At 53.7% G+C, this 25746-nt stretch overlaps 13 protein-coding genes across 13 annotated transcripts; 8 read left to right on the top strand and 5 right to left on the bottom strand.

The window, feature by feature from the left end:
* Nucleotides 1-76: 76 nt before the first annotated feature.
* On the top strand, nucleotides 77-612 carry IAQ61_000299 (uncharacterized protein; the record flags this gene model as incomplete). Its single annotated transcript, XM_003835434.2, has 2 exons — nucleotides 77-283; nucleotides 406-612. Coding segments are annotated over 2 exons (414 nt in total), but the record flags the coding sequence as incomplete, so codon positions are not given.
* Nucleotides 613-2748: 2136 nt separating this feature from the next.
* On the top strand, nucleotides 2749-3996 carry IAQ61_000298 (uncharacterized protein; the record flags this gene model as incomplete). The annotated part of the gene is made up of 1 exon (XM_003835433.1): nucleotides 2749-3996. The coding sequence occupies one exon, from the start codon at nucleotides 2749-2751 to the stop codon at nucleotides 3994-3996; it is 1248 nt and encodes a 415-aa protein (XP_003835481.1).
* A 1157-nt stretch (nucleotides 3997-5153) lies between these two features.
* Nucleotides 5154-6024, bottom strand: IAQ61_000297 (uncharacterized protein; the record flags this gene model as incomplete). The annotated part of the gene is made up of 4 exons (XM_003835430.2): nucleotides 5154-5270; nucleotides 5356-5769; nucleotides 5891-5905; nucleotides 5968-6024. 4 exons carry the CDS (start codon nucleotides 6022-6024, stop codon nucleotides 5154-5156), a joined length of 603 nt encoding a protein of 200 aa, XP_003835478.2.
* A 524-nt stretch (nucleotides 6025-6548) lies between these two features.
* On the bottom strand, nucleotides 6549-6767 carry IAQ61_000296 (uncharacterized protein; the record flags this gene model as incomplete). Its single annotated transcript, XM_066094609.1, has 1 exon — nucleotides 6549-6767. One exon carries the CDS (start codon nucleotides 6765-6767, stop codon nucleotides 6549-6551), a length of 219 nt encoding a protein of 72 aa, XP_065955462.1.
* Nucleotides 6768-6795: 28 nt separating this feature from the next.
* IAQ61_000295 (uncharacterized protein) lies at nucleotides 6796-8369 on the top strand (the record flags this gene model as incomplete). Its single annotated transcript, XM_003835429.2, has 4 exons — nucleotides 6796-6810; nucleotides 7246-7278; nucleotides 7416-7797; nucleotides 7978-8369. The coding sequence occupies 4 exons, from the start codon at nucleotides 6796-6798 to the stop codon at nucleotides 8367-8369; spliced, it is 822 nt and encodes a 273-aa protein (XP_003835477.2).
* A 988-nt stretch (nucleotides 8370-9357) lies between these two features.
* On the top strand, nucleotides 9358-11895 carry IAQ61_000294 (uncharacterized protein; the record flags this gene model as incomplete). Its single annotated transcript, XM_003835428.1, has 1 exon — nucleotides 9358-11895. One exon carries the CDS (start codon nucleotides 9358-9360, stop codon nucleotides 11893-11895), a length of 2538 nt encoding a protein of 845 aa, XP_003835476.1.
* Nucleotides 11896-12891: 996 nt separating this feature from the next.
* On the top strand, nucleotides 12892-13806 carry IAQ61_000293 (uncharacterized protein; the record flags this gene model as incomplete). Its single annotated transcript, XM_003835427.2, has 1 exon — nucleotides 12892-13806. One exon carries the CDS (start codon nucleotides 12892-12894, stop codon nucleotides 13804-13806), a length of 915 nt encoding a protein of 304 aa, XP_003835475.2.
* Nucleotides 13807-13853: 47 nt separating this feature from the next.
* On the bottom strand, nucleotides 13854-16575 carry UTP25 (rRNA-binding ribosome biosynthesis protein utp25). The gene is made up of 2 exons (XM_003835426.2): nucleotides 16298-16575; nucleotides 13854-16241 (listed from the first exon to the last, which is right to left on the bottom strand). The coding sequence occupies exons 1-2, from the start codon at nucleotides 16438-16440 to the stop codon at nucleotides 14159-14161; spliced, it is 2226 nt and encodes a 741-aa protein (XP_003835474.1). The 5' UTR covers nucleotides 16441-16575; the 3' UTR covers nucleotides 13854-14158.
* A 62-nt stretch (nucleotides 16576-16637) lies between these two features.
* Nucleotides 16638-18529, top strand: IAQ61_000291 (uncharacterized protein; the record flags this gene model as incomplete). Its single annotated transcript, XM_003835425.2, has 3 exons — nucleotides 16638-16862; nucleotides 16943-17655; nucleotides 17710-18529. Coding segments are annotated over 3 exons (1164 nt in total), but the record flags the coding sequence as incomplete, so codon positions are not given.
* Nucleotides 18530-18993: 464 nt separating this feature from the next.
* On the top strand, nucleotides 18994-19515 carry IAQ61_000290 (uncharacterized protein; the record flags this gene model as incomplete). The annotated part of the gene is made up of 1 exon (XM_066094608.1): nucleotides 18994-19515. One exon carries the CDS (start codon nucleotides 18994-18996, stop codon nucleotides 19513-19515), a length of 522 nt encoding a protein of 173 aa, XP_065955461.1.
* Nucleotides 19516-20624: 1109 nt separating this feature from the next.
* Nucleotides 20625-21161, bottom strand: IAQ61_000289 (uncharacterized protein; the record flags this gene model as incomplete). The annotated part of the gene is made up of 1 exon (XM_003835423.2): nucleotides 20625-21161. The coding sequence occupies one exon, from the start codon at nucleotides 21159-21161 to the stop codon at nucleotides 20625-20627; it is 537 nt and encodes a 178-aa protein (XP_003835471.2).
* Nucleotides 21162-21313: 152 nt separating this feature from the next.
* IAQ61_000288 (uncharacterized protein) lies at nucleotides 21314-22248 on the top strand (the record flags this gene model as incomplete). Its single annotated transcript, XM_003835422.2, has 3 exons — nucleotides 21314-21599; nucleotides 21650-21766; nucleotides 22000-22248. The coding sequence occupies exons 1-3, from the start codon at nucleotides 21384-21386 to the stop codon at nucleotides 22246-22248; spliced, it is 582 nt and encodes a 193-aa protein (XP_003835470.2). The 5' UTR covers nucleotides 21314-21383.
* An 812-nt stretch (nucleotides 22249-23060) lies between these two features.
* Nucleotides 23061-24938, bottom strand: IAQ61_000287 (uncharacterized protein; the record flags this gene model as incomplete). Its single annotated transcript, XM_003835420.1, has 1 exon — nucleotides 23061-24938. One exon carries the CDS (start codon nucleotides 24936-24938, stop codon nucleotides 23061-23063), a length of 1878 nt encoding a protein of 625 aa, XP_003835468.1.
* Between the last annotated feature and the right edge of the window lie 808 nt (nucleotides 24939-25746).

Here is a 25746-nt window from a genome sequence, read left to right as displayed (position 1 = left end):
ATCCATCCCAACCAACACCAGCCCGCCTGAGTACCTACATACTCTACCTACCACACTACCATACACTACACCACAGTACCTACCCGGCGAACCCACGCTTGCCCACTTCTTTGGCTATCTCTGCTATCTTCCCTATCTTTTGCCCCCTTTGGCCCCCTTTGCCCCTCTTTGTCCTCTCTTGATCATGGCTCCCCTTCTGCTTCTTCGTCTTCTTCGAAATCAGACAGCCGACTTGTGTCACTTCCTCAGCCTTGTTGCTGGGCTTTTTGCACCCCCGTCTCTCGTAAGCTGACGACTCACTTCATCTCTCCCCTTGCCCTTGTACCAATGTACACAGTCTCAGTACCTCCATCTGGAATGCTTAGTCTACAGGTACCTACGTCTTGCTCGTGTGAGACATGACAGCTTAGGAATGCGCTCATATCCCGTGACATTGCCTCCGCATCGCGACAACCTGCGGCCCTTATCCTGGGTCAAATCACGGCTGTCGTGAACTTTGTTATCGGAGCTTCTCAGACCCCGCTTCTCTCTGCACGCTTGCACAGGCCCGCCTCGATGCTGCATGAACGATCTGCAATGCCCAACACCACTTCCACTGCCCGCCTTCGATAGGTCCATGTCCATCTGACAGCACAAAGGTTCAACATAATTTGCTGCCATTTGCGCAAAGATAGAGCAGCCCATATCTATTCGGCCACATGCATCTCTTTCATGCCTCGCTAGAGCTGTCACCCCCGCAAAGCCACCTCACCCAAACGGTCAGGGGGCAGGTGAATCTGGACTTTGCCAAAAAAAAAACTGCATGACATCCTCTTGGGGAACCGGACAGAGCAAGCCACGTAGGGGAGAGACTATCTATGGACAGGTTGGCTGTTCAGGACTTGGAACGCCTGTTCAAACTGTCGTGTTGGCTGTGCATGGCTTGCGCAATCCAAGCCAGCCGCGCAGTGCGCAACGCGGCCATCCAGTTCAAGCGTGTGCCAGATTGGCGCTCGGAAGCGAGATAGCCTTCATGTTCAACTCACAAAAGACGCGCACCTACCAGACCAGCCGCTGCCAAAGGGACCAATCAAACTGTGCTCATCTAGACTCAACCTGGCGAATGATGGCCGCCTAGTAGGCTGCAAGTCACTTGCCATGATGTGCCCAATACGAACATGATGCATGACCCTCCACCCCCACGGACAGAGTAGAATGCCCTCCACAGGTCCTGCACGACAATCCATCTAGCGAATCATCGTGACGCTTGCAAGCATTCTGCAAGGAACAGGAAGTTCGTATCTCAATATCGCGGTTAACGAGATGAGCGATACAATTTGATCCTCGCTAGCCTGTTGCTCACCAGCCTCTCCGTCCATGATTCCAAACACTGAGTGCACCGCCCGCACGGGAGCCAAAAACAGGCCTTGGTGCCGCCCACGATGGCTTGATTTCCCCACAAAAGAGCGGACACCAGTCTAGTTGCGACATTGCTTGCGACCCTGCCAGAGGGAGGGCCCTGCGCGTAGAATATTGAAGATGGTCTGAATTTAGCTCCCGTCTGAAGAGGTTCGACGAGCGCTTCGGGACGATGATCGCTATTGACTGCCATATAGTTTTATCGACAACCTCCTGTGAATCGCATGGCTGAAGAGCATTCACCCCTCGATCAGTGCTTTACGAACCTCGGCCTGCTGTAATCCTGGGGGAATGGCACTAGCCCTTGCTGGATCGCTAACGCTGTGCAAAGTTCTCGTTGCAGGCTTCCCAATCAGCAGCTGCAGACCTCTCAATCAACAGCAATGTCACTCGCATGGTCTCGACCCGCAAACCAACTATAGGAAGAAAAAATGCGCACATAAACGTCCAACACGAGCCTGCATTATCTTGCAGGGCTCGAGCACGGATACAGTAATGTCAAAACACATGCATCTCTCCAATTCCATGGCCCCAGCTGCTGCAGATACTATGGGGAAGTCGCAACACAGCATGAAGGACCGCGTCCAACAGGACCATGTTGGAATGCTGAGCTGCACCGAAGACCTCAAACGACAAGCGGCTGACGCCGTGTAACGCACGGCAGAAAGAGACAAGAGCAATGTGGTAGAGGATCCCATCTTAGAGGCCAGTGCACGGTGCGCATACCGACACGACTCTTCCTTCAGTCAATAATGAGCAGCAGCCGCCTTCTCGTACTCGCGTTTGTACAATGTATGATGCTTGACGTCCATCTCCCGAGAAGCGGCCTTCCTCCTCCCGAGTGTCGGCCCGTTTGCGGTGCCTCATCCCGTTCGCCATGAACTCTGGATCTCAAGACTCCCAGGACAGCCCTTGCGGAAGGATGCGGAGGGCGAAACAAAAAAAAGTTGCATGTTTCAGCCATGGGAACAGGTGAATGAACATCGGACCGGCTGGCCGTCTTGAACGCTTTGTCGCTTTGTCAGAACATGCGCCCATGAGGGAATTTGTTGACTCGTGTGAAGCAGAGTGGAAGGACCCCATCGCTCGTGCAGTCAACCGAGCCAATGGCTTTCCATGCGCCTTTGTGGACCACGAGCGCAAGGCTGGCAAAGAGCATCACGTTGAGGCTAGAAGATCTTCAAAATCAGCTTTGGGGCTAAGACAGTCCGAGTGTGCTAAGAATTATGTGCTCCACTTTGCTCGCTTACGTGAATCTCACTTGGTCTTCCTGATGATCACTCACAAGACACCAACAACCAGCGACGGCCTAAACTCCAATGCTCTACACAAAACATTGAGAAACCAGAGATGTCCCCACCGTCGTACACGCGCGAACTCACCCTGGCCCTGCGAGCCGTGCATTCGGCCTCTCTGCTGACAAAACGGGTCTTGCGCTCGCTCTCCAACTCCGTGTCCGCAGAAACCAAAGCCGACGACTCGCCCGTGACGATTGCGGATTTCGCCGCCCAAGCTGTGCTGATTTCCGCCCTGCACGCCACGTTTCCTGAGGATGCATTTATTGGTGAAGAGAGCGCTGACGCACTGCGCTCGAATGGGTCGCTAGCGGACCGTGTTTGGGAGCTTGTGCAACAGGCGAAAGAGGAGGCGTATGCGGCTTCATCTGGAAGGAGCGAGGTGCAGGGGAAGGGTGCGGGGTGTGCTAACGCATCGGAGGAAGAGAAGGAAGAGAGGACGATGATGAGGAATGAGGAGACAGTGGCGACGGCGGCGGCGGCCGAGGCGGAGGCAGATGCAGACCAGCAACACAGCTTGACGTTTCCCGCGAGCAAGGAGGACATGCTGGACTTGATCGACCGCGGGGGTAAAGGCCAGGTCACGGGATCAGGACGGGTATGGGTCATGGATCCCGTGGATGGGACGGCAACGTTTATGCAGGGGCAGCAGTATGCTGTTTGTCTGTGTTTGCTCCTCGATGGCGTGCAGACGGTTGGTGTCATCGGCTGTCCAAACCTCGCCTTGGACGTACAAGCACCACCAGGCACTACCAAGCTGCACGAAGACACCGTCGACACGCACGGCTACGGCGTCGTCCTATCCGCCGTCAAAGGCCACGGAACCCACGTCCGCCACATGGAAGCATCCTCCCTAGGCCCACCCCACCGCATCGATCTCACCACCTTGCCCCCCAAACCCCTCACCCAACTAGACTTTGTAGAAACGACACTGGGCAAGACATCTCTCTGTCAAGACGAGCACGCAGCCGTAGCCTCTTGCCTCGGCGCCCCCTGGCCCGGCACCGTCCTCTGGTCCCAGCAACTCAAGCACGTCGCCCTCGCCCTCGGCGCAACAGACGTCATGGTGCGCATCCCCAAGACGGCAGACCGCTTCACCTACATTTGGGACCACGCGGGTGGCCACCTGCTCTTCCAGGAGGCCGGCGGCATGATTAGCGACTTCCACGGCGAGCAAATTGATTTTGCACAGGGCCGGCGGATTCTGGGAACCAGGAATTTCGGCATGATTGCCACGCTGCCGGGCGTTTTTGAGGATGTTGGGCGCGCGGTCAAGGAGGTGCTTGGGAGGAGGGGGGAGTGAAGGGCTGGGCTGAGCTGGGTTGGACTGGGTTGAGTGTGTGTGTGTGTTTGTGGATGAAAGACAAGATTGCCAGACTGCTGACCTGTATCTGTCACTTATCCAAGACATTCATCCATCCCGCATCCCGCATCCCACCTGTCGTACCCCTCACACCACAAACACCCCCCCTCCACTTCATGGCACCACCGTGTAACATCCTCCCCCCTCCCCTCCTCTCCGCAAGAAAAAGCAAGAAGACAGCCCCATACCACCTGCACCGCACCCCACCGCACCACCCTCCCACAACATACGCAAACCCCCAGCCCGCAAAACACAACCTGCCCTGCGAAGAAAAGTAATGGAGCGTCAACGGGGGATCGCGATTTATGCATGCGCATGTACATGTATATGTCTATGCAGGAGTATATGCAGGAGCCTTGACTCCGACTTGAGTCGCGACTTTTCCTTTCAGCTGAGGCTGAGGTTGAGGCACAGCGAGGCGGGGTACGGTAGTGTAGGACGGGACAAATAGCTAGCCAGAGGCTGGGGCGGGAGGGTGAAGGCAAGGGGAGTTTTTTTTTTTTAAGTTTTTTTTTTTTCTATTCGGGGCTGGTTTGGGTGGGTTTGGGTAGGTTTCTGTCTACGCATGAGATGGCGCCACGAGATTATGCAGAAAGCTTGGGATTGGAGGGAGTATGTACACGCGGGAGTGCAGTTGGACGTTGTATTGGTGTGTCATGTCGCCATGGTGGTGTGGTTGAGTGGTTTGGTTTGGGCAGGATAGGATGTTGTGGGAATGAGGATGGGGGACTTGAACATCAAGGCTGGTAGGAGTAGATAGTAGGATATGATGTATGATGACTCTTTGTAACGCAGCATGTGCACGGTATGGTAGTTTGTGCGCGAGAGCGAGGGGGAGGGGTTTGGGTGTTTGCTTGCTTGCCTGTTTGCGTGTGCAGGAGACGTCGAGTTTGCAAGGAATGTTGATGAGCGCACGCTTAGGTGCCAGAGTGGCTGTTCTTCAACACTTGCACCAATGCTCCAGTCAATCAAAACATATTGCACGTCCATCACAACGGCAGCAAAGAAGCAAGAAACAGAAAAAGGGAGCATGTTTTTTAACCGGGGCGAGCCGTCGTTGTATTACATTGAAGCGGAGTGAACATCCAACCTTGGTTTTATGAAGCGCCGCCCCCGTTCTTCCGGAAGCTTACTTTTTCCACGGCTACGTTTTCGTTGCCTTGTGCGTCTTTGCGGAGCTGGTAGACGTATAGTACGAGCACGTCGCCTTGGACCTGGTTCTGCTGTTAGCTTGTTGTGCGTTGTGTGATTGCAAATGCACAGCATCGAGTCCGATCGGGATTGGGGTTTCAAACTCACATCCATTAGTACGAAGCTGGGTGTGGGATCCTCGTCCTCTGTCCACCAGCTCGTCGTCATGGCACCAGTTGCACTCCCCGGATTCACAAAAAATTTGCCCTCCATCTCATAGGCCTCGAATCTGTGCGTGCCGCCCCAGAGCAGGACGTCGACATCCATTTGCCGCGCGGCGATGAGGAGACTGTCGCCATCGCCCGGTGGTATGATTGTGTGGCCGTGTGTGAAACCTATGCGTAGCGAGCCGTGGGTGACGACCTTGGATAGGGCGAGGTTGGGGGCCTCGACGTCGAAGTCGCCCTTGACGATCTGGAGATCTGGGGCGATGGCGCGCAGGAAGTCGTAGGTGTCGCGGTCGGTGATGTTGCCTAGACAGAGGATTTGGCCAATCTTGCCTGGTGCGAGGAGCTTCTTGAACTGTGTGGCGCAAACGTGAGCTTGGTGAGCGCATCGACGCAGGAGGAGAGAGGGAGGGAGAGGGAGAAATGGGTTGGAGGTGGTGTGGGAGATGTATGTGTGGGGAGCAGGTATCGCGCACCTTTGCGGGAATGTCCTATGTAGCCTGTAAGTCTGTGAGGTCGAGCATTATGCATGTAGTTTTTGGTTTCCACCTACGGAGGCCCTGTCTGGTATGAAGAGGTCGCCCAAGACCAGCACCAGTCGCGAAGCCATTGCGGCGTACTAGGAAGCTCCTGCGCGCTTTCGAGTCCTCCTGATGGAGATTTGAGAATTCGCGCGACAGAATACAACAAAGCGACTTGGGGAGTGGCTCGCCTGTTACGAGGGAGGGGCTGCTTGTGGAGCTGTATGGGGGGGGGGGGGGGGTGGTATGTTGGAACTGGGGGACGCTAATCTGGGCGGCACCGAGTGGCAGAATGAACCCTTGCCAGGTACGGTGATGATGTAAGCGCGCTTGGTCGGACGGATCTTCTTGCATAGTAGGAATCTCACGGTGGCATGGTATGGGGTATCTTGTGGGAGTTGGCCTTGGCTGGATCTTATGTGGGCCGTAATCTGCACATGATTGTTTTTCCCTCTGCCATACGCAGTGCCATGTCACATGTGTAGTTCGATCCAGACAGGAGGCTCCCACAGGGCCAGCTCCGCACGCAACGGCTTGAAATCTTGAAACTCCAGCCACGTCGGGTGGTCCATGTAGACTCTACAGATCAGCCGTGCGAGGGATGAAGAGTCAGTTATGTCAAAGGACTTGCAAGTAGTAGTTGCAGTTGGCCGATGATGACCCATTCTTGGATTTCTCCTCGGTCACGCCCTGTTGGGTGAGCGAGGGGAGCATTCCAATCGAACTTGGACAACAGGACATTGGATCCGCTGACGGCACCTTGAGCTTGGGTGGCGGAGGACGAGCACATGGATGCAGGAGGAGCACATAGAAGGATGAGGATGGTGCACATGGCCTGATGTTGACGTCGGATGGCCACGATGGAAGCCCGTCTGGTCTGTTGAACGAGTGGAGTTACGGGAACGGGCACGCTATGCCGTCTCCAGGCCTGTAACCGAACGGAAGCTGGGTTGCAACCGTTGCGGCGGATTCACCACCGCTCACACTCGAACAACCAATGGAAGCCCACCTGGCCACCCCCAGCCCGTCCGAAACAAGCTGATTCACGGCAGCTCGATAATAGGGTAGACAGCACGCAGCTCATCTAATTTGCCTAATGTCATTACGGGCGGGAATGCCAAGAAGGAGAGGGTAGGGAAGGCTTGGATGGGCACAAAGGTCCTCGAGCCTCGTGCATGGCTCATCGGGCTACGTCGCATATGCTGGACACCACCAAACTCTCTTTCCTCGTCTGCCCAACCTGTTGATCCTTGACGACTCACTTCAACGTCTCACTTCACTTCGTGAACCGATTGATTGTGCGCACGTAGTACCGGCTTGCTAGTTCCGCACACCTCGCTCAGGTAAGCGCCGCCAGTTCTCGGATGTCAACATCCTTGATCGACACATCCAACTGCAGACAGATACACGTTCCATTCTACGTGATTGAAAATCTCTTCCTTCAAAGCAACTCGACAATACTGACGCGCGCGCCCTCCAGCTCTACCACTCCCGGTTCACCATGGTCGAGCTCCGTAAGCGCAAAGAAGCTCCCCCGGCGCCTGTGCGCCCAGCCAAAAAGGCAGCTCCTGCAAAGGGCAAGAAAGCCCCAAGCGAAAAGACAGTCGTCGAAAAGGTCCAAGAAACCGTTGCTGACACGGTTGAGACTGTAAAGGAAGCGGTGACCAGTGCGACCAACGGCAAGGACAAGAAAAAGGAGCACGAGACTGGACCCCTGAAGGTTGGCGACAGCATTGATATCGCGACATTTGGTGGTGAAGTCGAGACCAACGATGGGAAGAAGACGACCCTTGCGGCTCTTCTGGAGGAGAGCAAGAGCGGTGTAGTGCTGTTCACCTATCCCAAGGCTTCTACTCCTGGCTGTAAGTGATTCCCTCCTAGTCGCCAAGGCTCGCAGGATATCCACGCGCATCTTGCCCGCGATCCAACCCCTCTCAAGCTTCACAATATCACAAGCAGCCATTCATAGCACTTTCTTGGCCTCGCTCTCTTTGCGCGCTGCAGGCGAAGGTCCTCCGCCTCATACTAACAGTACTCTTCAGGCACCACCCAAGTCTGCCTCTTCCGGGACTCATACGGCCCCATCACCGCAACCGGCTACTCCATCTACGGCCTCTCAAACGACAGCCCCAAGGCAAACACCACCTTCAAGACCAAACAAAAGCTACCCTACACTCTACTGTGTGACCCAGCACAGTCGCTAATCTCGGCCATTGGCTTGAAGAAGGGAGCCAAGGGCACTACCCGCGGTGTCTTTGTCGTGGACAAGAAGGGCAAGGTGCTTGCTGCCGAGCCAGGTGGGCCGGCCAAGACGTTGGAGATTGTGAGGAAGACGATTGGTGAAGGTGCGAGTGGAGCAGATGCAGAAGACGTGGAGGCCGCGGAGACGGCAGCTGAGGTTGCTGATACTGCGGCCGAGGTTGATGGGAAGTAGGCGTCTTGGGCATGTGTTGTTAGCTCTCTTTCAGCGAATAAAACTGTTTCATTCTGATCCGCTGGTTCCTCACTCGATCATTTTGGCCCAAATCACACGGTCTGCTTGTCAGTATCCCATCGACGCGCCTCGTGCCCAAGCCAGCATCACTTCAATTCATGCTCTTCATTTCCAGATTTTCACTTGAGCGAAGTAATGACTATGGCTTCGCAATTGATTAAACAACAGTCTTGTGCATTGTCGTGACTCCTCTCCTGCTAAGTGGCAAGGCTATCAGTCCATGTACATGGGAGCAGTGGCAATTCCATACCCCAGAGTGACTCTCAAGCCGCACATTACAGCAGACGTTGTTCGAAAGGCAGACAAAGTCCATCTTTACTAGATGCCCGCATTTTTAGCGCGATGCGTGCTCATACATTCACTGTATACGGCTCATTCGAAGTTCATGTGATCTCGGCATCATTGCTATCCATGGCTGCTTGGATCCTGACATGTGCCCCCCACACGTTACGGTGGGTCGGCTGTGAGCTTTTCTACATGTATACAATGCCAAACCAAAAAAAAACCATGGCGGCATTTGATTCGAACTAAATGACTGCATTTCTGGGATGCTACCCAAAGGAGTCGAGGCAGAGTGAACGTGGAGGCGAGTGCATCCGTTGTTCAGCCAACCAACACCCATGTGATGTTTAGTTAACACTAGCGCCTCGCATCGGGTTACCGCTCGAACATGCCAGCTTCTGTTGGACCATTTCATGCGAGCAAGGCTTAAGCTGCAATTACTGCAGAACGACATTGTTACGATTTACGCACTGGATTCTAGATACCCCCGTTTTTTGCTTCGTCCTTTTGCTGAGGTGGAGACAAGGCGGCCGATTCCCCGTTCACGACCGCATTCCTTGATCCCTTGCGACATTCGACATCACCGCCGCCCCCGCGGACTATCGCGCATGCTATAGACTTGGTCACACAAGCAGTCTCTGCGAAGATGTTAGGCTTCCGTCCGCCGGCTTTGGGAAAGCGGAAAGCCCAGGCATATAACCAGGCCCCGCCGGCCTACGACCGCGATATAGAAGATGGCCACTACGATGAGAAGGCATACGGCAGTGATGATGATGATGACGAATATGTCTCCTCGGTGGCATCGAGTGCCCACTCCTCGCGGCAGTCATCGGGCGCCTATGACGCCAACCCAAATAATATCGAATCACGACCACTCGTACCTAACGGGACACCCTCGAGAACACCACATCGAAGGGCAATATCAAGACCAAAAGTGAGCGCATACAGTTACAGAAATCCACGAGCATGCACGAGATATTTTGGCCTGGCGTTAGCAAGCACTTTGCTCTTTTTCATCTGGTTCCTCTTCAACAGCAGCTGGGATTCGATAAGAAGTGCCGAGCTGGGCTTACACAAGATGCCGCCTCCACCTCCCGTGTGGGAAAGCTTTCCCTTCCTAAAAAGATACCATGGCGGCATACGGACGCTGGTGAGTCGGGAGAAAAACAAGCCAGAGTACCCGACAAAAGAAGACATTGATCCGGAACTTCCTGCGGAAGAGGTCAAAGACATACCCAAGGAAAGACGGTCTGGGACACAAGGTGCACATATTGCAGACTCCATGGCGTTCAACCCCTACCCAAACTATGCCAGCCCCAACTATGTGGATCAGTACGGTCCTGTCGAGACGTGCTACCTTGATGAAAAAGAGACGATAAAGCTGCCTGAACTTCGAGCATACCAGGGTGTCCCGGATGGCATGCCAGATAACGTCATGGGAAGCTACGAACTGCTTGGTCTAAGGAACGACGTGTGCTTCGAGCGCTTCGGGAAGTTAGGACCTTATGGCTTGGGCTACAGCAAGAGGCGAGGTGGAACTGGTGCAGGCATGGAAGGGGACAGGGAGGGCATTGAGAGTGTCTGGAGTACCACACCTGAAGTCGACTTCCGCAAGGTCAAATGGGCTGATGTCTCGGACCGCTGTGTGAAGAAGAATGCAGAGCGCTTCAAAGCGTTGCCAAGATCAACAAAGGATACTTTCCAGAATTTCAAGCGAGATGTCGGGCTACCAGATAACAGAGACGACATTCCATCTAATCCCGATGCTCCCAAAGATGCTGCCAAGTCCACAGTCAAGGAGCAACCCAAAAAGGCCTATAAGAAGCTTCTTCCTCGATCGGCAGTCATCATCCGGACATGGTGGGACTACGAATACGATGACGAGGATATCATGTACCTCCGTTCGCTTATAGCCGAGTTGAGCATTGCATCGGGTGGCGAGTACCAAGTGCATTTCCTCATTCACGTCAAAGACGACAACAAGCAAATCTGGGCCGACGAGGAAGTCTATCAAGAGGTCCTCAAGAATGCGCTTCCCGAAGAGTTTGCTGGGATGGGAACTTTGTGGTCAGAACGCCAGATGGGACTCATCTACGGCGGCCTCGAAGAATCCAACTTCCGTGGTCTCCCTGTGCATGGTGCTTACAGGAGCACATTTATGCCTGTCACTTACTTCGCACACCAACATCCAGAGTACGACTTCTTTTGGCATTGGGAGATGGACGTCCGGTACACAGGTCACTACTACCACCTATTCGAGCAGGTCTCCAAATGGTCTGACGCCCAGCCTCGCAAGGGACTGTGGGAACGCAACGCACGTTTCTACGTCCCCTCCGTCCACGGCTCATGGGACGATTTCAAGCACATGGTCCGCGTGCAAACTGAGCACGGTACCAACAATCAAGCCAACCGCTGGTCATCACACCTCCCGCCCAACCCCCACGTCCCCGAGACCAAAGTCCTCAAGCCCGAGTCCCCAATCTGGGGTCCTTTGCTTCCACAAGACTTCCCTGACATCGAGCTTGACCCCGCTGTAAAACCCAACGTCAGCATAACAGAGGACACCTACGAATGGGGCGTCTCCGAACCCGCCGACCTCATCGTCTTCAATCCGCTTTTCGACCCGGACCAAACCAATTGGATCCTCGCCGAAGACGTAACCGGCTATGACCGCAAGAACGGCCTCCCCCCACGACGCACCGCCATCAACACCTCTGGCCGCCTCAGCCGCCGCCTCCTAGAAACCATGCACCGTGAACAAAGCAAATTCCGACACACCATGTTCAGCGAAATGTGGCCCGCCTCGTGCGCCCTACACCACGGTCTCAAAGCAGTCTACGCGCCCCACCCCGTCTTTATCGACCGGAAATGGCCGACCCAATATCTGGCCGCAATTTTCAACAATGGGCGCAATGGCGCCAGTGGAGGCGCGCGGCTGAGTGTCTTTAGCGATGAGCGTCAACACAATTTCTTGGGCACCACGTGGTATTACCACGCCGGGTTTGCGCCGAATCTGTGGAAGAGGTGGTTGGGGTATAAGGTGGATAATGATGGCGGGGAGGAGGATGAGGTGCTGGGTGAAGGGCGTATGTGTTTGCCGGCTGTGTTGTTGCATCCGGTTAAGCAGGTTGATTTGGTGCAGGAGAGCGGAGACGAGGCGAAAGAGGAAGCGAAGGGGGAGTAGAGAGGACGGTGGGTGTTTGGGGTGTAGGATCTGAAGTTGCTGTTGTTTGTATGTCATGATGGCGGCGTTTTTGGGAAGCATATCGTCGTCGGTGTTTGGCAATGTCAGCGTGTCGAGGATTTTTCTCTCCACTATTTTTTGGGGGGCATGATTATGGGATCTATAGTCCCTAGATTCGCAACGTCTTGTGGATATGAGACGGCATCTCAGCATAAACAAAGTATTTATCATGCGCGTAGCGAATCATTATATCAATTTACTACTGGGTTAGACTAGACTGTATTATTCTTCGATGTTCAAGTCTCCAACCGGAATGGGCCAACCCGCCCACCGTATCACAATGGTCGGTTTGGTGAAGAAGGGGAGAGTGTTTTGGCCCGTCTTTGCCAGTGAAAAGAATGGCGGTAGGGTTGTACCTTTTACTGTGAGTTTTGCAAGTGAAGGGGTTGATGTTAATTTACATGGACATGCCTGTACGTTTCGTCTGATTAGGACGCTCGAGATGCAATGCACGATATGTGCTATAGCCCGTAACTGATTAGATAGTATAGTTGGAGTATGACTTGCACTGCTACTGCACGATGTGGGTTGGTGCGATTCACACTGACATAGTACGATGTAGGTTAGAGCGATTCACATTACCGAGACACGATGTAGGTTAAACAGAATTCACACCACTACCACATCATCCCTATTGTACTTTTACACCAAGCATTCATTTATTCTATATTAAATAGGTCCCTGGCTTTCCCTTTGCAATTTATCATACTACTGCTTCCACAGTACACATCACACCAATAACTTGTGATTCGTTCCACTCGTGGAAAGTATCTACCTATTACACTATCACACTGAAGAAAACCCCGATACAGTCTTACCACACCGAGCAAAACAGACCTGAGGACTTTATACTGTAGTCTCATCAACACACCTCAACGACTCCACGTTCCGAAAAACTAAACTCAATCGCGGCTCCTTACCGACTTCGATCCAAAAATGGACGCCAACATGTATTCACCCACCCCCTCCTCCCCTTCCCTTTTCAGCACCACCTCATCCGACCTCCCCCCACTCCTCTCCCCCTACTGGCCAGAACTTGACTCCCCAAACCGCAATCTAAACCCGCCATCCAATCATCTGCGCCACAACACGCGAATGAATACCACCGCTAACACTGCCCAGTGCTCTTCATCGACTCCAGACGCAGATCCTACTTCACTGGAGGAAATCTATGATGAGACAATCTATGAATGTGGGATTTTCATGGGTGAGGCGTATGAGGATGGGGCTGTAGATAACGTCGACGTTGACGACGGTGTGAATGTAGATGTGGAGATGAACTTAGACATGGATGTACAATTGTACTTCGATATAGATGGGTATATCTCACAGACTGCCCATTCTGAGCTCTACAACTCGACCTCTTCTCCTCATCCCTACTCTTCCTCCCCTTGCCCTTACAACCAGTCAACCCAGACACCCGCCTCAACGCCTATCCCATTTGACGCACCAACCCCCCATCGTCCACACACCTATCCCGCCCATTCCACCACCCTCACCCCCAACCCCCCACCCTCCAACTCCACCCTCCGCTCCCCACCCAGCTCCCTCGCAGCCCTAAACCCCGCTCACACTCACACCGCACACTCGCGCGATCCGAACCTTGATTCGGCGGCCTCAGAGTCCACACCAAGTGCGTCTGCGACCGATGTTGATGAGCTTGAGCTGGGGTTGTGTGGGTATACCGGTATGCCGGATGAGAATGGGCATGGGGATGTGCGAGATGAGCTTGATGATGGGTATGCGCAGTGGGTGCAGTTGCAGATGCAGGGTCGGGTGGAGAAGTGGTTGGATGGTGTGTATGAGGATGGTAGTGAGGATAATGAGGTGTGTGGTGGGTGTTTAGCGTGAGGTGCACATATAGAGAGAGGGGGAAAGAGGAAAGATAAGATGAGGTATAGACAGCATGAAGGATGGGGTTTTTTTTGGATGTACTACTTATATAGACTGGCGTAGGATGTTTGCTAGTCGCGTGTACAAAAACTAAATTGGGTTGATATTTAAAGAATCGTGTTGGAATTGATCACGTTTGGAGGTGTCATTGAAGTGTAAATGTTGAGTGAAACTTTGCTTAGAGGTTATGACGAGAGGTTATGACGTACCCATAGTGATTAAATGATACAACACATCACAGCCCCATTTCCCTCTTTATGTGTCTCCGCCATGAAAAAATACACACCATCGTACAGCGTCGGTAATCTATTCACACAAAATCAAAAACATCCCCCTTATCCGCAATCATCCTGACAATCCTCTTCGACCCCACAATCCTCTCCAGCTCCAGCCTCTCCCACCTAGAGAAGCAAACACGCACCCCAGCCTCCGCCCGACTCACCTCACCCCTCTCCACCGTCTTGCCCACAAACCCCAAAATTTCGTCGTAGAATCTCGGGTTCTCGGGGACGCCATAAAAGACGACGCGTTTGACTCCTCTGATATTATATCTGTGGAAGTGGTGCGCTCGTCCAGTATAGAGTAGTAAGCTGTGTTTTCCATTCATGAAATGCGAACGTGCTTTGCGGACGTCAGTTGTATCCGTGTATTCGCTTATGGAGGCGTAGCTGAAGTCTGAGTCGACAAGGGAATTGCGGACGCGGACGAAGTCAAGGTAGGAGGGTATGAAGACGAGGACACCGGGACCGCCTTCTGGGGTCTTGGGAAGACGGGAGATGGAAGGCAGGATGGAGGTGTTGAAGTATTTGAAACGAGCATCTGGGTCTGTGAGGTGGGATGGCGAGTCGAAGCGAAGAAAAGTCTGCTTTATGCCGTAGGAAAGAGTTTCGATTAGGCCAGTGGTGTAATCTTGCGTGTATTTCAAACGACCGGCTACGTTGCGCATGTATTTGTTGTATAGAGTATTGATTTTGGGCGTGAGGTAGGCAGATAGGACGATTGTCTGGCGAATGTGTCGGGCTTGGTCGTCGAGATACCACGATCGGACGCGGGAGAAGTCGCAGTCGTGGGGATCTTTTGGTTGTAGGTTGAGGTGCTCGAAGACAAATTCAGCGTGTTCCCAGTTTTGCATAAGGGTTGCGTCGGCTTGCTCCATTATGACCATTTCGATGGAGGAGAGGAAGTCGGAGTCTCGTTTTTTGGGATCTCCGGACTCAATAGCACGTCTTAGACCTAGCGCTGATGCTAGAATGATGTCTGAGTTGTAAAAGGTGGAGTATAGCTTCAGTGTCTTCCGGGTCAGCTTCACTCCAATGCGGAACTCGTTCTCGTCATTGCCCTCGAAAAGCTCGCGAAAGTCAGCAGGTTTTTCATCGGAGAACTTGTCCTCAGGCAGTGAGAACGATTCCAAGAATCTCTTCTTATTCTCTTGTTGTTCAAAGTCATGTAGCTTCGTGATGGAGTCGAGGAGACGCACGCAGGCCTGTTTTGTCTCGAGGAGAAACAGTATCTTCGGCCGCGTGAAGCCTTGATCGCGGTACTCGGCATCAACATCGTCTGTGGCCGCTGCCAGCTTGGCATTGTTCTTGATAACTCTGTCGCGGGTCATGAGGATATGGTTGAGTGCATGGAGGCAGATGATATCACGAAGGCGACCTGCATTCTGCACCGTCCTTGCGCCAAAAAGAAGGTCCTGGTAGTCGAAGATGGAAGGCGCAATGGCCTGTTCTGTGTCGTCGAAGTTGCCCAGCACCTTCTGCGCATTATCGACCAGGCGAGCTTTCAGGACAACGTCGCGGGTGCTACGTACTTTCCGTCGCGATAGAGCTATTTCATCTGCGGCTGGTACCTGAAGCACGCCTCTTCCTCGACCCACATCCAGCTTCTTCGTTATCCACTGATTATCTGTTATCCGCTTCAACCGCACTGCCAACTCGTTCTCGTCAGGATTTGCAAAATGAGCATCAAAGGGGCTATCTTCGGTGTTGTCCAATCGCTGCTGTTCTTCTTCTTCGTCCAGGTCTTCGGCTTCTCCCTCTTCCTCATGATCTTCTCCCCCAGACGCTGGGCCATTCGTCTCCGACCCTTGGTCATCCCCACGTGGGTGTGCGTGCCCCTCCTCTGGCATCAAAGCAGCGCCTGGTACCTCTTCTGGCCCTGGTACATGATGGTGCAGTTTCCGCTTCTTGCGATGGGACACATGTGGTGGGTCGACGACTGTCCCGCCGAAAGGGGTCTTCCGTGCAGACATCGATTGTAGCAAGGTGGCGTATATGGCCGAGGCAGGCTGGGCATCTTCACTGTCTTCGTCGTCCTCGGCTTCGGATGCAGATTCATCAGAGGACTCTGGCTGACTGTGCTCCGACTCGGGCGCCTGGCGAAATTGTGTATTTCTTTGGGAGCATTAGTATACCGGTCCACTCTTTTCGTTTGCGACATCCGTACTCACGACTCTTCGACCTGATCTGCTGTTCTCGCGGCAGCAAATCCGCCTCTCTTTGCGCCGCCTCTCGCAGCACCACGGCGGCCTCTGCTCATGGATGCGCCTCTTGCACCACCACGGAACCCACCACGCCCTCTGAATGGCGCCATGTTCGTTTTAGTTTTTTCTCCTTTCTTCTATTTTTGCAGTACTATCACAGCTCTTTCTTGGATTTTGGGTTGTATCGTTTGTATGGGAATTGCAGCGACCGTCGTTCCCCGTCGCAGTTGCTGCTTGGCTCTTCGCCAGTGTCTCCGCCAAAAAATAAATCTTGGTGGTCCGTGCTAGCGAACGCACCTGCCCAGATTTCAGGAAGAATATCAAAACGAGCCCCACCACCTTCACCTTCTTCGACCCTCTCCCCGAGCGCCTCTCCCTCCCACCCGGCAACCAATCCACTGTCGACGCAGCCATCATCGACGACACCATGGCCGAGAACGACTCTTTCCTGCACCTTGCGCGCCCCCTTGGTCCCGCGCCCGTTGGCACCCAGCCCTCGACTGCCCCGCTGAACGTGGCCATCCAGCCCCAGGTATGCGACCCTGTGTGGATGTGCACTGCCATTCTGCCTGCTGCAGCTTTTCTCAATCGCTGCTGATCTGACATGACCAGGCCGTCTTCTCCATCCTCGACCACTCGCTCCGCCGCCCCGCCGACCAAGAGCGCGTCATTGGCACCCTCCTTGGCACCCGCAGTGAAGATGGCACCGAAATCGAGATCCGCAACTGCTATGCTGTCCCCCACACGGAGACGGCCGAGCAGGTCGAGGTGGACATGGACTACCAGAAGCAAATGCTTGCTCTGCACCTGCGCGCCAACCCCCGCGAAGTCCTCGTCGGCTGGTATGCGACCAGCAGCGACCTGAACACCTTCTCCGCCCTCATCCAGAATTTCTACAGCCAGCAAGGCGACGGCACCTGGCCACACCCCGCAGTGCACCTCACTGTCTCCACAGTACCCGGCCAGGACATCGAGTCACGGACATACATCTCGGCGCCAATTGGTGTCACTGCTGAGCGTGCCGCCGACTCGTGCTTATTCATCCCCGTGCCCCATGAGATCAAGTACGGTGAAGCGGAAAAGTCTGGGTTGGAACTCATATCGGGAGCCAAGGACCGCGAGGACAGGTCACAGGAGATTCTCACCGATCTCGACTCGCTAGAGCGCGCCGTCATACATGTCCTGGATATGTTGGAGCGCGTAACGGACTACGTCAACAATGTGCTCGACGAGGAGGCGGAGCCATCATCAGCACTGGGACAGTTCTTGATGAACGCTCTCAGTCTGGCACCCAAGGTGGAGCCTGCTGACATTGAGCGCGACTTGTACGTTGGATTCGACCCTACAGCATTTCTTCATTCTTACTAACTCTTCACCAGCAATGCCCACATCCAAGACGTACTGGTGGTCTCATATCTCGCCAACACAATCCGCACACAAATCGATCTATCAAACCGCCTGGCAACGGCGGCCCTCACCATGGGTGGAAGCGATGCTCTGACTGGTGACGGTCAAAAGGAGGGCGGCGACAACAACAATAGGGGCAAGGGTGGTGACCGACGAGGCGGTGGCAAGGGCAGACAACAAAGACAACAAGAAGCTTGAATGGTGAGGATGCAGGACATCAACCCTCATTAGGGTTGGAAATGGCGTTTGACTGAACACGTTGCCTCTGGATGCACCACGACATCCAGCGGCGGGAAAATCTGAGCAAATGCTTGGAGTTATCGGCACAAAGAACAGCATGACGGGTCATTTTTTTAAACGACCTAAACGAAGGAAGACATGTCGAAGCGCCAGGATTTGGTGCATGGGAATTACGAGGCTTTCTGTATCAATATTGCCAGCCGGTGGGACAACGCTAGCTAGCTAGCAAGCAAGCATTAGACTGAGCTTCTTCTTTCAATAAGAAGAGCTCTGAAAAATGAATCATGTCAAATTCCCACGACGAGTGCCACTACTGATGACGGATGACGAAGAGGTGAGAAATCGATCCGTCTGCTTTTGATGGAGTGTCGCACGGGTTCGTTCTAGGACTCTCTTTCTCTTTCTCTTTCTCTCTCATGTGAGATTAGTCCTAGCACGGAATGTTACCAACCACATGAGTGGATATGAAATGAGAACGCCCGGTATTGAAAAGTACAGTATTGGAGCATGTCGTCATCTTACTTCACGACAAAACATAAACATAAACAGGCAGTTCTTATACGATCAAAACAACTCTCGATTCAACCCCCAACCCTATAAACGTATGCTCACATTCACATTCAGCATTGGCGGGAGGTGGGGAGGGCTTGGGGGATTTTTTTCTATTGTTTGATTTTGCTTTGTGTTCGATGTCTGAGTTGATCAATGTGGTAAGTTGAAAGTTACAAGTTGTATAGTCCTACACCATCACACATACATGTACCCTCTCGCTCCCACAAAAGCGCCACACAACCATGCACCCCTCTCCTCCCCGCTCCCACTCTTACACCTCACATCCTGGCACCCCATATGAAATAGCATGCGGGTAACACAACGCGGCTAAGCACAGTATCGCGCATCTTGCGGCGCAGGAGTATCTGCATCCGCATCCACACCCATACCCGCACTTCCCTCCCCACCACCATCACCACGCCCACCCACCCACGCGCCTTCACTTCACGCAGGATTCGAGACCAATGCTGTGCATAAAGTACCCAACGTGCAGCCATTTCCCGTTCCCGTTCGCGGCGTTCTTCCAGCTCATGAAGTGCACGGGCGCGACGGGCAATATCTGCCCAGTGTTGAGCGGAGATGGTCCAACGGGCGGCTGTTTCTTGTTCGCGGTGTTGGTCGCGGCGTTGATGTTGCTCGTGGTGTGTGCGGGCGCGATGGGCAATGTTTGCCCAGTTTTGGGCGGATGTGGTCCATTCGATGGGGGCTGTGGGTGGGGAGGTTGGTGTTTCTTGGTTGTGGGGGTGGGTTTGGGGGTAATCTTGGGTTTGGGTTTGGGTTTGGGTTTGATGTTGATTTTCGTCTTGGTCTTGCCACACGTGCTCGAGATCTGGGTCCTGGGGTTCGAGGGATGTGGGATTGACCATGGGGTAGGGAAGAGGGATGGTGGTCGCTGGGTGGGTGTTAGAAAGAGCATAACCAGCAAAAACAGCAAACAATATCCAAGCCACCAACACCCTCACCATCCTCCACCAAGAAATTCATAAAAAATAACTCACATCTCCCCTCCCAACCCTGCAAATCCCCCGTCTCTACACCCTCAGCAAACCCCTCCAATACACCCTCCTCATGCGCTCCATCGTCGCTCAACGCTACAGATCCACATGTTAGCACACCCATCCACGCACACGCACATCCCACAAGAAGGCCAACAAAAAAAATAGGGGGATAAACGAACCCTGCAACTCAAAGTCCCGCATTTCGACCACACGGAAGTTCCTGCCTTGATATAATTCGATCCGAACCGCTGCAACACGATACGCACGTTGCGCGTACGGAAACCTGCAGAGAGACTCGAGAGACTCGACAGACTCGAGAGTGTATGCGTATAAGCACGCCCAAACCCCTTTGCCAACAAGACCCACAAAACCGTAATAAAAATATAAAAGCCAGAAAAATGTAAAAGAACATGCAAGACGAAAGCCAAAAAGCACAAGAACCCTTTTATCCAGTTCCCCCTGATGCACAGTTCGGTACACGCGAATAGCCTCCCCCCACCAAAAAAAAATTCTGCCATGGAATATAATGCCACCCGCATGTGTACGCGATACAGGTATACGTGGCCGGTGGCGCGAAAGTATGATATCCGAAGATCTAAGGGGGGGAAGTCACATACGCTTGTGTCTGGGGAGAGGTGATGATGGAGATGCATTTTTTGGGCATTGCTTTTCTTTTCTATTCTGGTCTGGTCTGGTCTGGTCTGGTCTGCAGGGACGCTGTTGGAAGCGATGGGAGGAGGTGCAGGGAGAAGGTACTAGGGCTCGAGTTAGACCTGTGGGTTTTCTCCCATTTCCTTTCTGTTTGACCTGGCGGACCGGTGAGGAATGAATGGTACAGATTGGATGGTGTCGGTATGCGACTTGCAGTGAGTGTTGTTCTGCAAGCCTGCTAGCGGGGCCGAGACTTCTGGTAGAGGAGTCATGTCTTTCGCGCGATGGGTCTTCAACGGACCAGATTGCGAGGAACGTGTCTTCCACCTGCCGTCTCGTGCTATAGTGATCATGAGCACTTCATAGACCACGATCAGCGGATATGGGCGAGGTGTAGAACTCGACAAGGGCGACGAGTGTCTAGGACATGGACAACCCAAACCGCCTCATCCACTACGCACCGTACTCGCATCATCACCACCTCCATCCCCAGCCTTCTTCTTCTTTTTCTTTTTGCGAGGCTCCCCATCACCCTCGCCTCCGGCCCCCGGTTCAGCCACCTTCTTAGGGCGACCCATCTTCGTGCCGCCCTCCGCCCCATTCGCTCCATCGCCCTTGTCCGCCATCACAGCGCCCTCATCCGTGTCAAATGCCTTGCGTTTGCGCTTGAGCTCCTTATCCGTCTCAAGCATCTCGCTTACACGGCCGAGCTTGCCTGTGTCGCGCCGCAGCATGAATTTGAAGTCGTCGAGCTTAATTTTGGCGCGGCGCGCGTGATGTGCGACCGAGGCGGCTTCGTGGCACGTTTCGATAATGTAGTCGGTTATAATCTCATCCAAGACACGCACCGTTTCTGGCAGAGGGTAGTCGTTGTCGCCAAAGGCCAAGAGGAAGGCTTCTACTGAGGAAGGGGTCAGAAGGGCTTCAGAGGCCGAATTGTGGGTACGCTTCAGCGGGACGCGCGGGAGAGGAGCGACGGGCATGATCGCGAGTTGAGGTTGTTGGACACGACCCTGAGTGATGGGAAAGGTAGAGGGGTAGTATGAGGGAGAGGGAGTTCAAGGCTTCTGAGGCAGTACGATCAAGTCGCAGCGCAAACGCTCTACTCAAACGTGCAGTGAATGTCAAATCCCAGACCTCACTTACAATCCTGCGTTGGAAACTGCTGGCCTTTTTGGCGCAACCGCATCCGTGGTTCTGTCATAATGTGCTGGTCGTCTTCCCACTCTTACGGGCGCTTTCCCAATTGGCCCTCGTTGTGCTCTGTCTCACTCTTGCACCAGTCGTGCCGTGTCCAACGTGATCCAGTCGCGTCCAGTCGTGGTGGTGTTGCAAAACCCTATCGATCCAACCAGTGTACGCAGCGCGGGATCTGTGGTCCTTTCGTAGATGCGAACCGGGTCAAACGAAGTCGTGTGTGTGTATGTGGAAGAAGGCTAGATGTGCTGTGTCCCTGTGCTTGTGCTTGTAGGGAGTAGCTGCATTTGATAATGACGATCTTCCCAAGTGGGAAGTGGGAAGATCTGCACGGGCCGTTGCAACGCGCATCGGCGTGAACGATTTTCCCCCACCGAGGCGTGGAGGCAAAGTCCCCGACGACGACACATGACATCGACATCTATCTGGGACGAGAAGCATCACAAGCCACAGTACGAATATACTACCATATAGGTGCATACTTCTGGGCCCCTCGTCACTGGCTTGAAACACTCAAGTTTACCCCCCCCCTGCGACACAGCAACAGAGCCGCCATCATGGTACACCACCTCTCCATACCCTCGTACTATACATGGTAGTCAACTGGCTAATAGACAAAACCAGACAGCACTCTTCAACTTCCAGTCCCTCCTCCTCGTCATCCTCCTCACCATTTGCACGTCGACGTACGCACACTCCCTCTCGCCTGGCGTGATAGACCGCAACAAGGACAACTACTTTGTCTCGCCGTTTTGGAAGGCGGCACGCGTGGGAGAGAGGCTGAGTCCGTACGTGAGCATCGCTTGCGTGATCATGGCTGTAAGGAGTTCCTTAGCGGAGAACGTGATGGACCCGAGGACTAATTATGGCTAGGCACTTGAGTTCATGGCTTGAAGATGACAACTGTCACGAACAACGATCATCACGGAGCCATGGCGTATGAGCAGATCAGCCTAGGGATTTGGAGGGAGTTTGAAGCGAGGCGTTATTGGCGTTATAGACCTTGTGTCATGCACGGTTTAATGAGGTCTGCAGAATGAATCAGGAGGAGCGTTGGGGGATATCAAGTCATCACCTCCCACTGAGAGGCCTGTGGCAAGACCTATTGTGCAACCTGACGGCAATTTGCACATGTTGAAGAATACAATAGTACTCCATTTTCGAGTTCTCATAACATTAAGTATATACAACAACAGACTGTTACGCCCATTGGTTTTTGTTTGACCCGCAAGGGTCGAGTGTCCGGAGATGGCACACGAAGCAGTGTACCAGCACCTCAGTCTACAACCCCCAGGTCCCCTATCATTTACCGTTTCAATACAAGGGGTGATAATACATGACGTTTCCAGCGCCTACAGAACAACCGTTGAGGTGTTCGTGAGATGAGATTTTTTGATGGATGTTGGCGCTCTTAGAAAATGAAAAACTACAGTCATCGATCGCTCAAGCTAGAAAAGCTCGTTTCGACCAGATGACCCAAGCACCCCGTCTCAAATCGTAGCTGACAAAGTGTATCGTTAAGAGACAAACAGCCAAGCCCAAGGAGAGGAAGAAAGAGAAATAGCAACTCTATACCACAGGAAAGGGTGGAAGAATGAAGCGGAAATCGTCAAAGATGAAGAGAAACAGACAGGACATGCGCAACGGAAAACAGGGAGAGCCTTGAATCAACTTGCCCGTGCCGTCTAATGCTTGCGACTAGTCTCGCCTTTCTCGAAGCAGCTCAATCCCGGACGAGTACCCGCACGCTCATGTGCACCTTCAACATCACTAGCGTCCTCGACTACCACATCGTCGTCGTGCAGGAGCAAGTCAGGTTGGCTACGCGCATCGTCCACATCTTCGTCGTCGTCGTCATCATGGTCGCTTACTAGACCAGGGTTAGACTCAGCTGTATGAGGACTGAGACCAACCGGAGAATCTGGCATGTGATGATCATCATGAGACAAAGCTGATGATGGAATTGACATTGGTAGACGTGCTTGGCTTCCGGTGCCTTTCTTGCTGCCTGGGCGAGCTGTTGGTGCCTTGCTCGCTTGTCCGTTGGTAGGCGGGAAGCGTGCCTGGCTTGGCTTGGCGGTGACCGGTGTCGGAGCTGCGCTAGTATCCGCGCTGTCGTCATCAGAATGCTCGATGGCGTCTAGGTCCACCTTGGATTTCGCCATGGCAACAAGGGCTGGGAGGTCGCCTGTGAAGCCGCTGTTCTGAGCCCGAGCCGCCAGGTACGGTGTTGACGAAGAGGGCACCGAAGTCGCCGGTTCAACAGGTTTGGGTGGTCCGACTGAGGAGATGCTAGGATTGCGATGCACAGTCTTGGCTCGTGGAGCCGGGGTTGTCTGCGATGCCAGTGAATTCACAATGCCAGGCGTCGCTGGGACGGGGAAGGTGACTGCAGGAACGCTGTTTGCCGTATTAGGTGGCTCACTCGCAGTGACTGTGGTGCCAATCTCGCTAGCATCTACAGGAACGCCACAGACAATAGCTGCATGATCGTGACTCTTGTAGACGTCGCTGTGCTTGATTCGGCAATGATTGAGGAAGCCCTGGGTATTCGAGAAATTGCTGTGTTGACACTTGGCGCAATAGAGCCGTACCCATTGACCGTCCGTGGAGCGCTTGTGCAGCAGCGGGTCCATCTTTGGCGTAGGCGCTGGAGTTTCACCGAGAGGCGTGAGCTTCAACATTCCAGTCGAAGTTCGCGACGTGCGACCTCTACTTGCAGAACCGTGGTCTGCAAAGCTGCCGCGCGTCGCTCTGCCTTCACCCACGCCAAAGTAACCGTGAGCTTGCTGCGCCAACGCACGTTCGGAGGTTGGAGTGAACCTGGGGTCATCGATCAACCATTTGGCGTAGTGACGAGTATAAGGACCGTCTGTGACACCCCAAGGAGCGGCAAAGGGAGGCTCCGTCATACCAGCAGGAGGCTGTAGAGAAGGTCCAGTACCTAGACTCACGTCTTCGGAAAGGCCATGGGTACCAGGATACGGGACCAGTGTACAGCGTCGCAGCTGCTCCAGGGAGGCTTGGCACTTGGCTAACTCCTGTTCGATAAGACGAAGTTCGTTATGCTTCAAGAGGATTTCATAGTTGATCTGTGCCTCGATGGCTTGTTGCACAGCCGTCAGTCCTGTTTCCATGGTAGTAGCTGGCGTGTTTGTAGCGTCAGGTGCGGTGGCTGATGGTTGAGGCTTGGGGGCCATGACCTTGGTTGCAGTCTCTTTCTTTGACGGTTGCGCCTTTGGTCGCGAGTTGATGACCTCTGCAGACGCGGTACTAGGCAGCTCTTGACCTTCTGCAGACCCAGGCACCACTACATCTAAGGAAGCGGCATTCTCGACAACGGCTGGCCGCGCCTCACCCTGCGCGCTCTTCCACTTCTTCACCCACTGCGCATGCTGTGCCGATGCTGGCTCGGGACTGTCTGTCCTTTTCCGCTTGATTTTGCTCATGAAGTCTGGAATCTCAATCATTGGCATTTGCTTGGACTTGTGCAGCGTTGCTTTTTCCATGATTTTGTCGCCAGGCGACTCTGTGCTCCATGCAAGACGAAACATGGACTGCATGATGAGGATAGAAGTGGAAGCCTAGAGTGAACAGAGCTCATCTGCTGTGTTGGTAGCCGGGCGCATCAAAGTCCAGGAAGCTCAATGGATTGTGCGGTGTGGGGCTGCAGGACCGACAACACACTTTTTTTCGCGAGGTGGTGTAGAAGGGAAGGGGGGACGAAAAGTATTAAAAGGGGGTAGTGGGTATCAAATGTGGGCGAAGGAGTGGGAGAAGGAGAGCAACAAGCAGTTAAGCCGTTGTGATGGTGACGTGGTTGCAGGAGGCGCAAGGATCGACGACCACTTTGATAAGGGAAAAGTAGCCGCACCAGCGCGAGAGAGGGCAGGAAAATCAGTCGTGATTTGATTTACAGGAGAGGCGGGCTTTGTTACAGCTGTGCAGCGCTACTACAATGCCGTCGCAGCGTTGTTGGTGGGAGCAGAAGAAGAAGAAGAAGAAGAAGAAGAAGAAGGGGGGGGGAAGATGATTGTTTGGTGGTGGTGGTGGGAGGGGGTAGGATGTTGGTGTTGGATTTGGGGGAGTTGGGATTTGGGGCTTTGGGAGTGATGCGCGACTTCCTTCTGTGAGAATGGGGGGGAGGGGCAACGGGGGAATCGTCGCTCGCAGTTTCCATGGAACACTGCGAGTGGGCCACACTATTCCCGATGCGTAGCAGGGCAAAGAGACTAGCAGGGGTGTCGCGGCCCATCTCCCCTGATTGGCTTCATCGGACTCAGTCGCCCTTGCATTCTCAAGACGGGGCGAGTCTTGACCTGTGGAATCCTGCTTGCCCAGAGGAGGAAAACACGGTGATGATTCAGAATG

The sequence above is a fragment of the Plenodomus lingam genome (genome assembly GCF_022343315.1).
Source record: "Plenodomus lingam strain CAN1 chromosome Unknown contig_1, whole genome shotgun sequence".
Lineage (NCBI taxonomy): Eukaryota > Fungi > Ascomycota > Dothideomycetes > Pleosporales > Leptosphaeriaceae > Plenodomus > Plenodomus lingam.
Note: the sequence above shows the minus strand (reverse complement) of the source record. Positions and strands in the feature narration are given on the sequence as shown.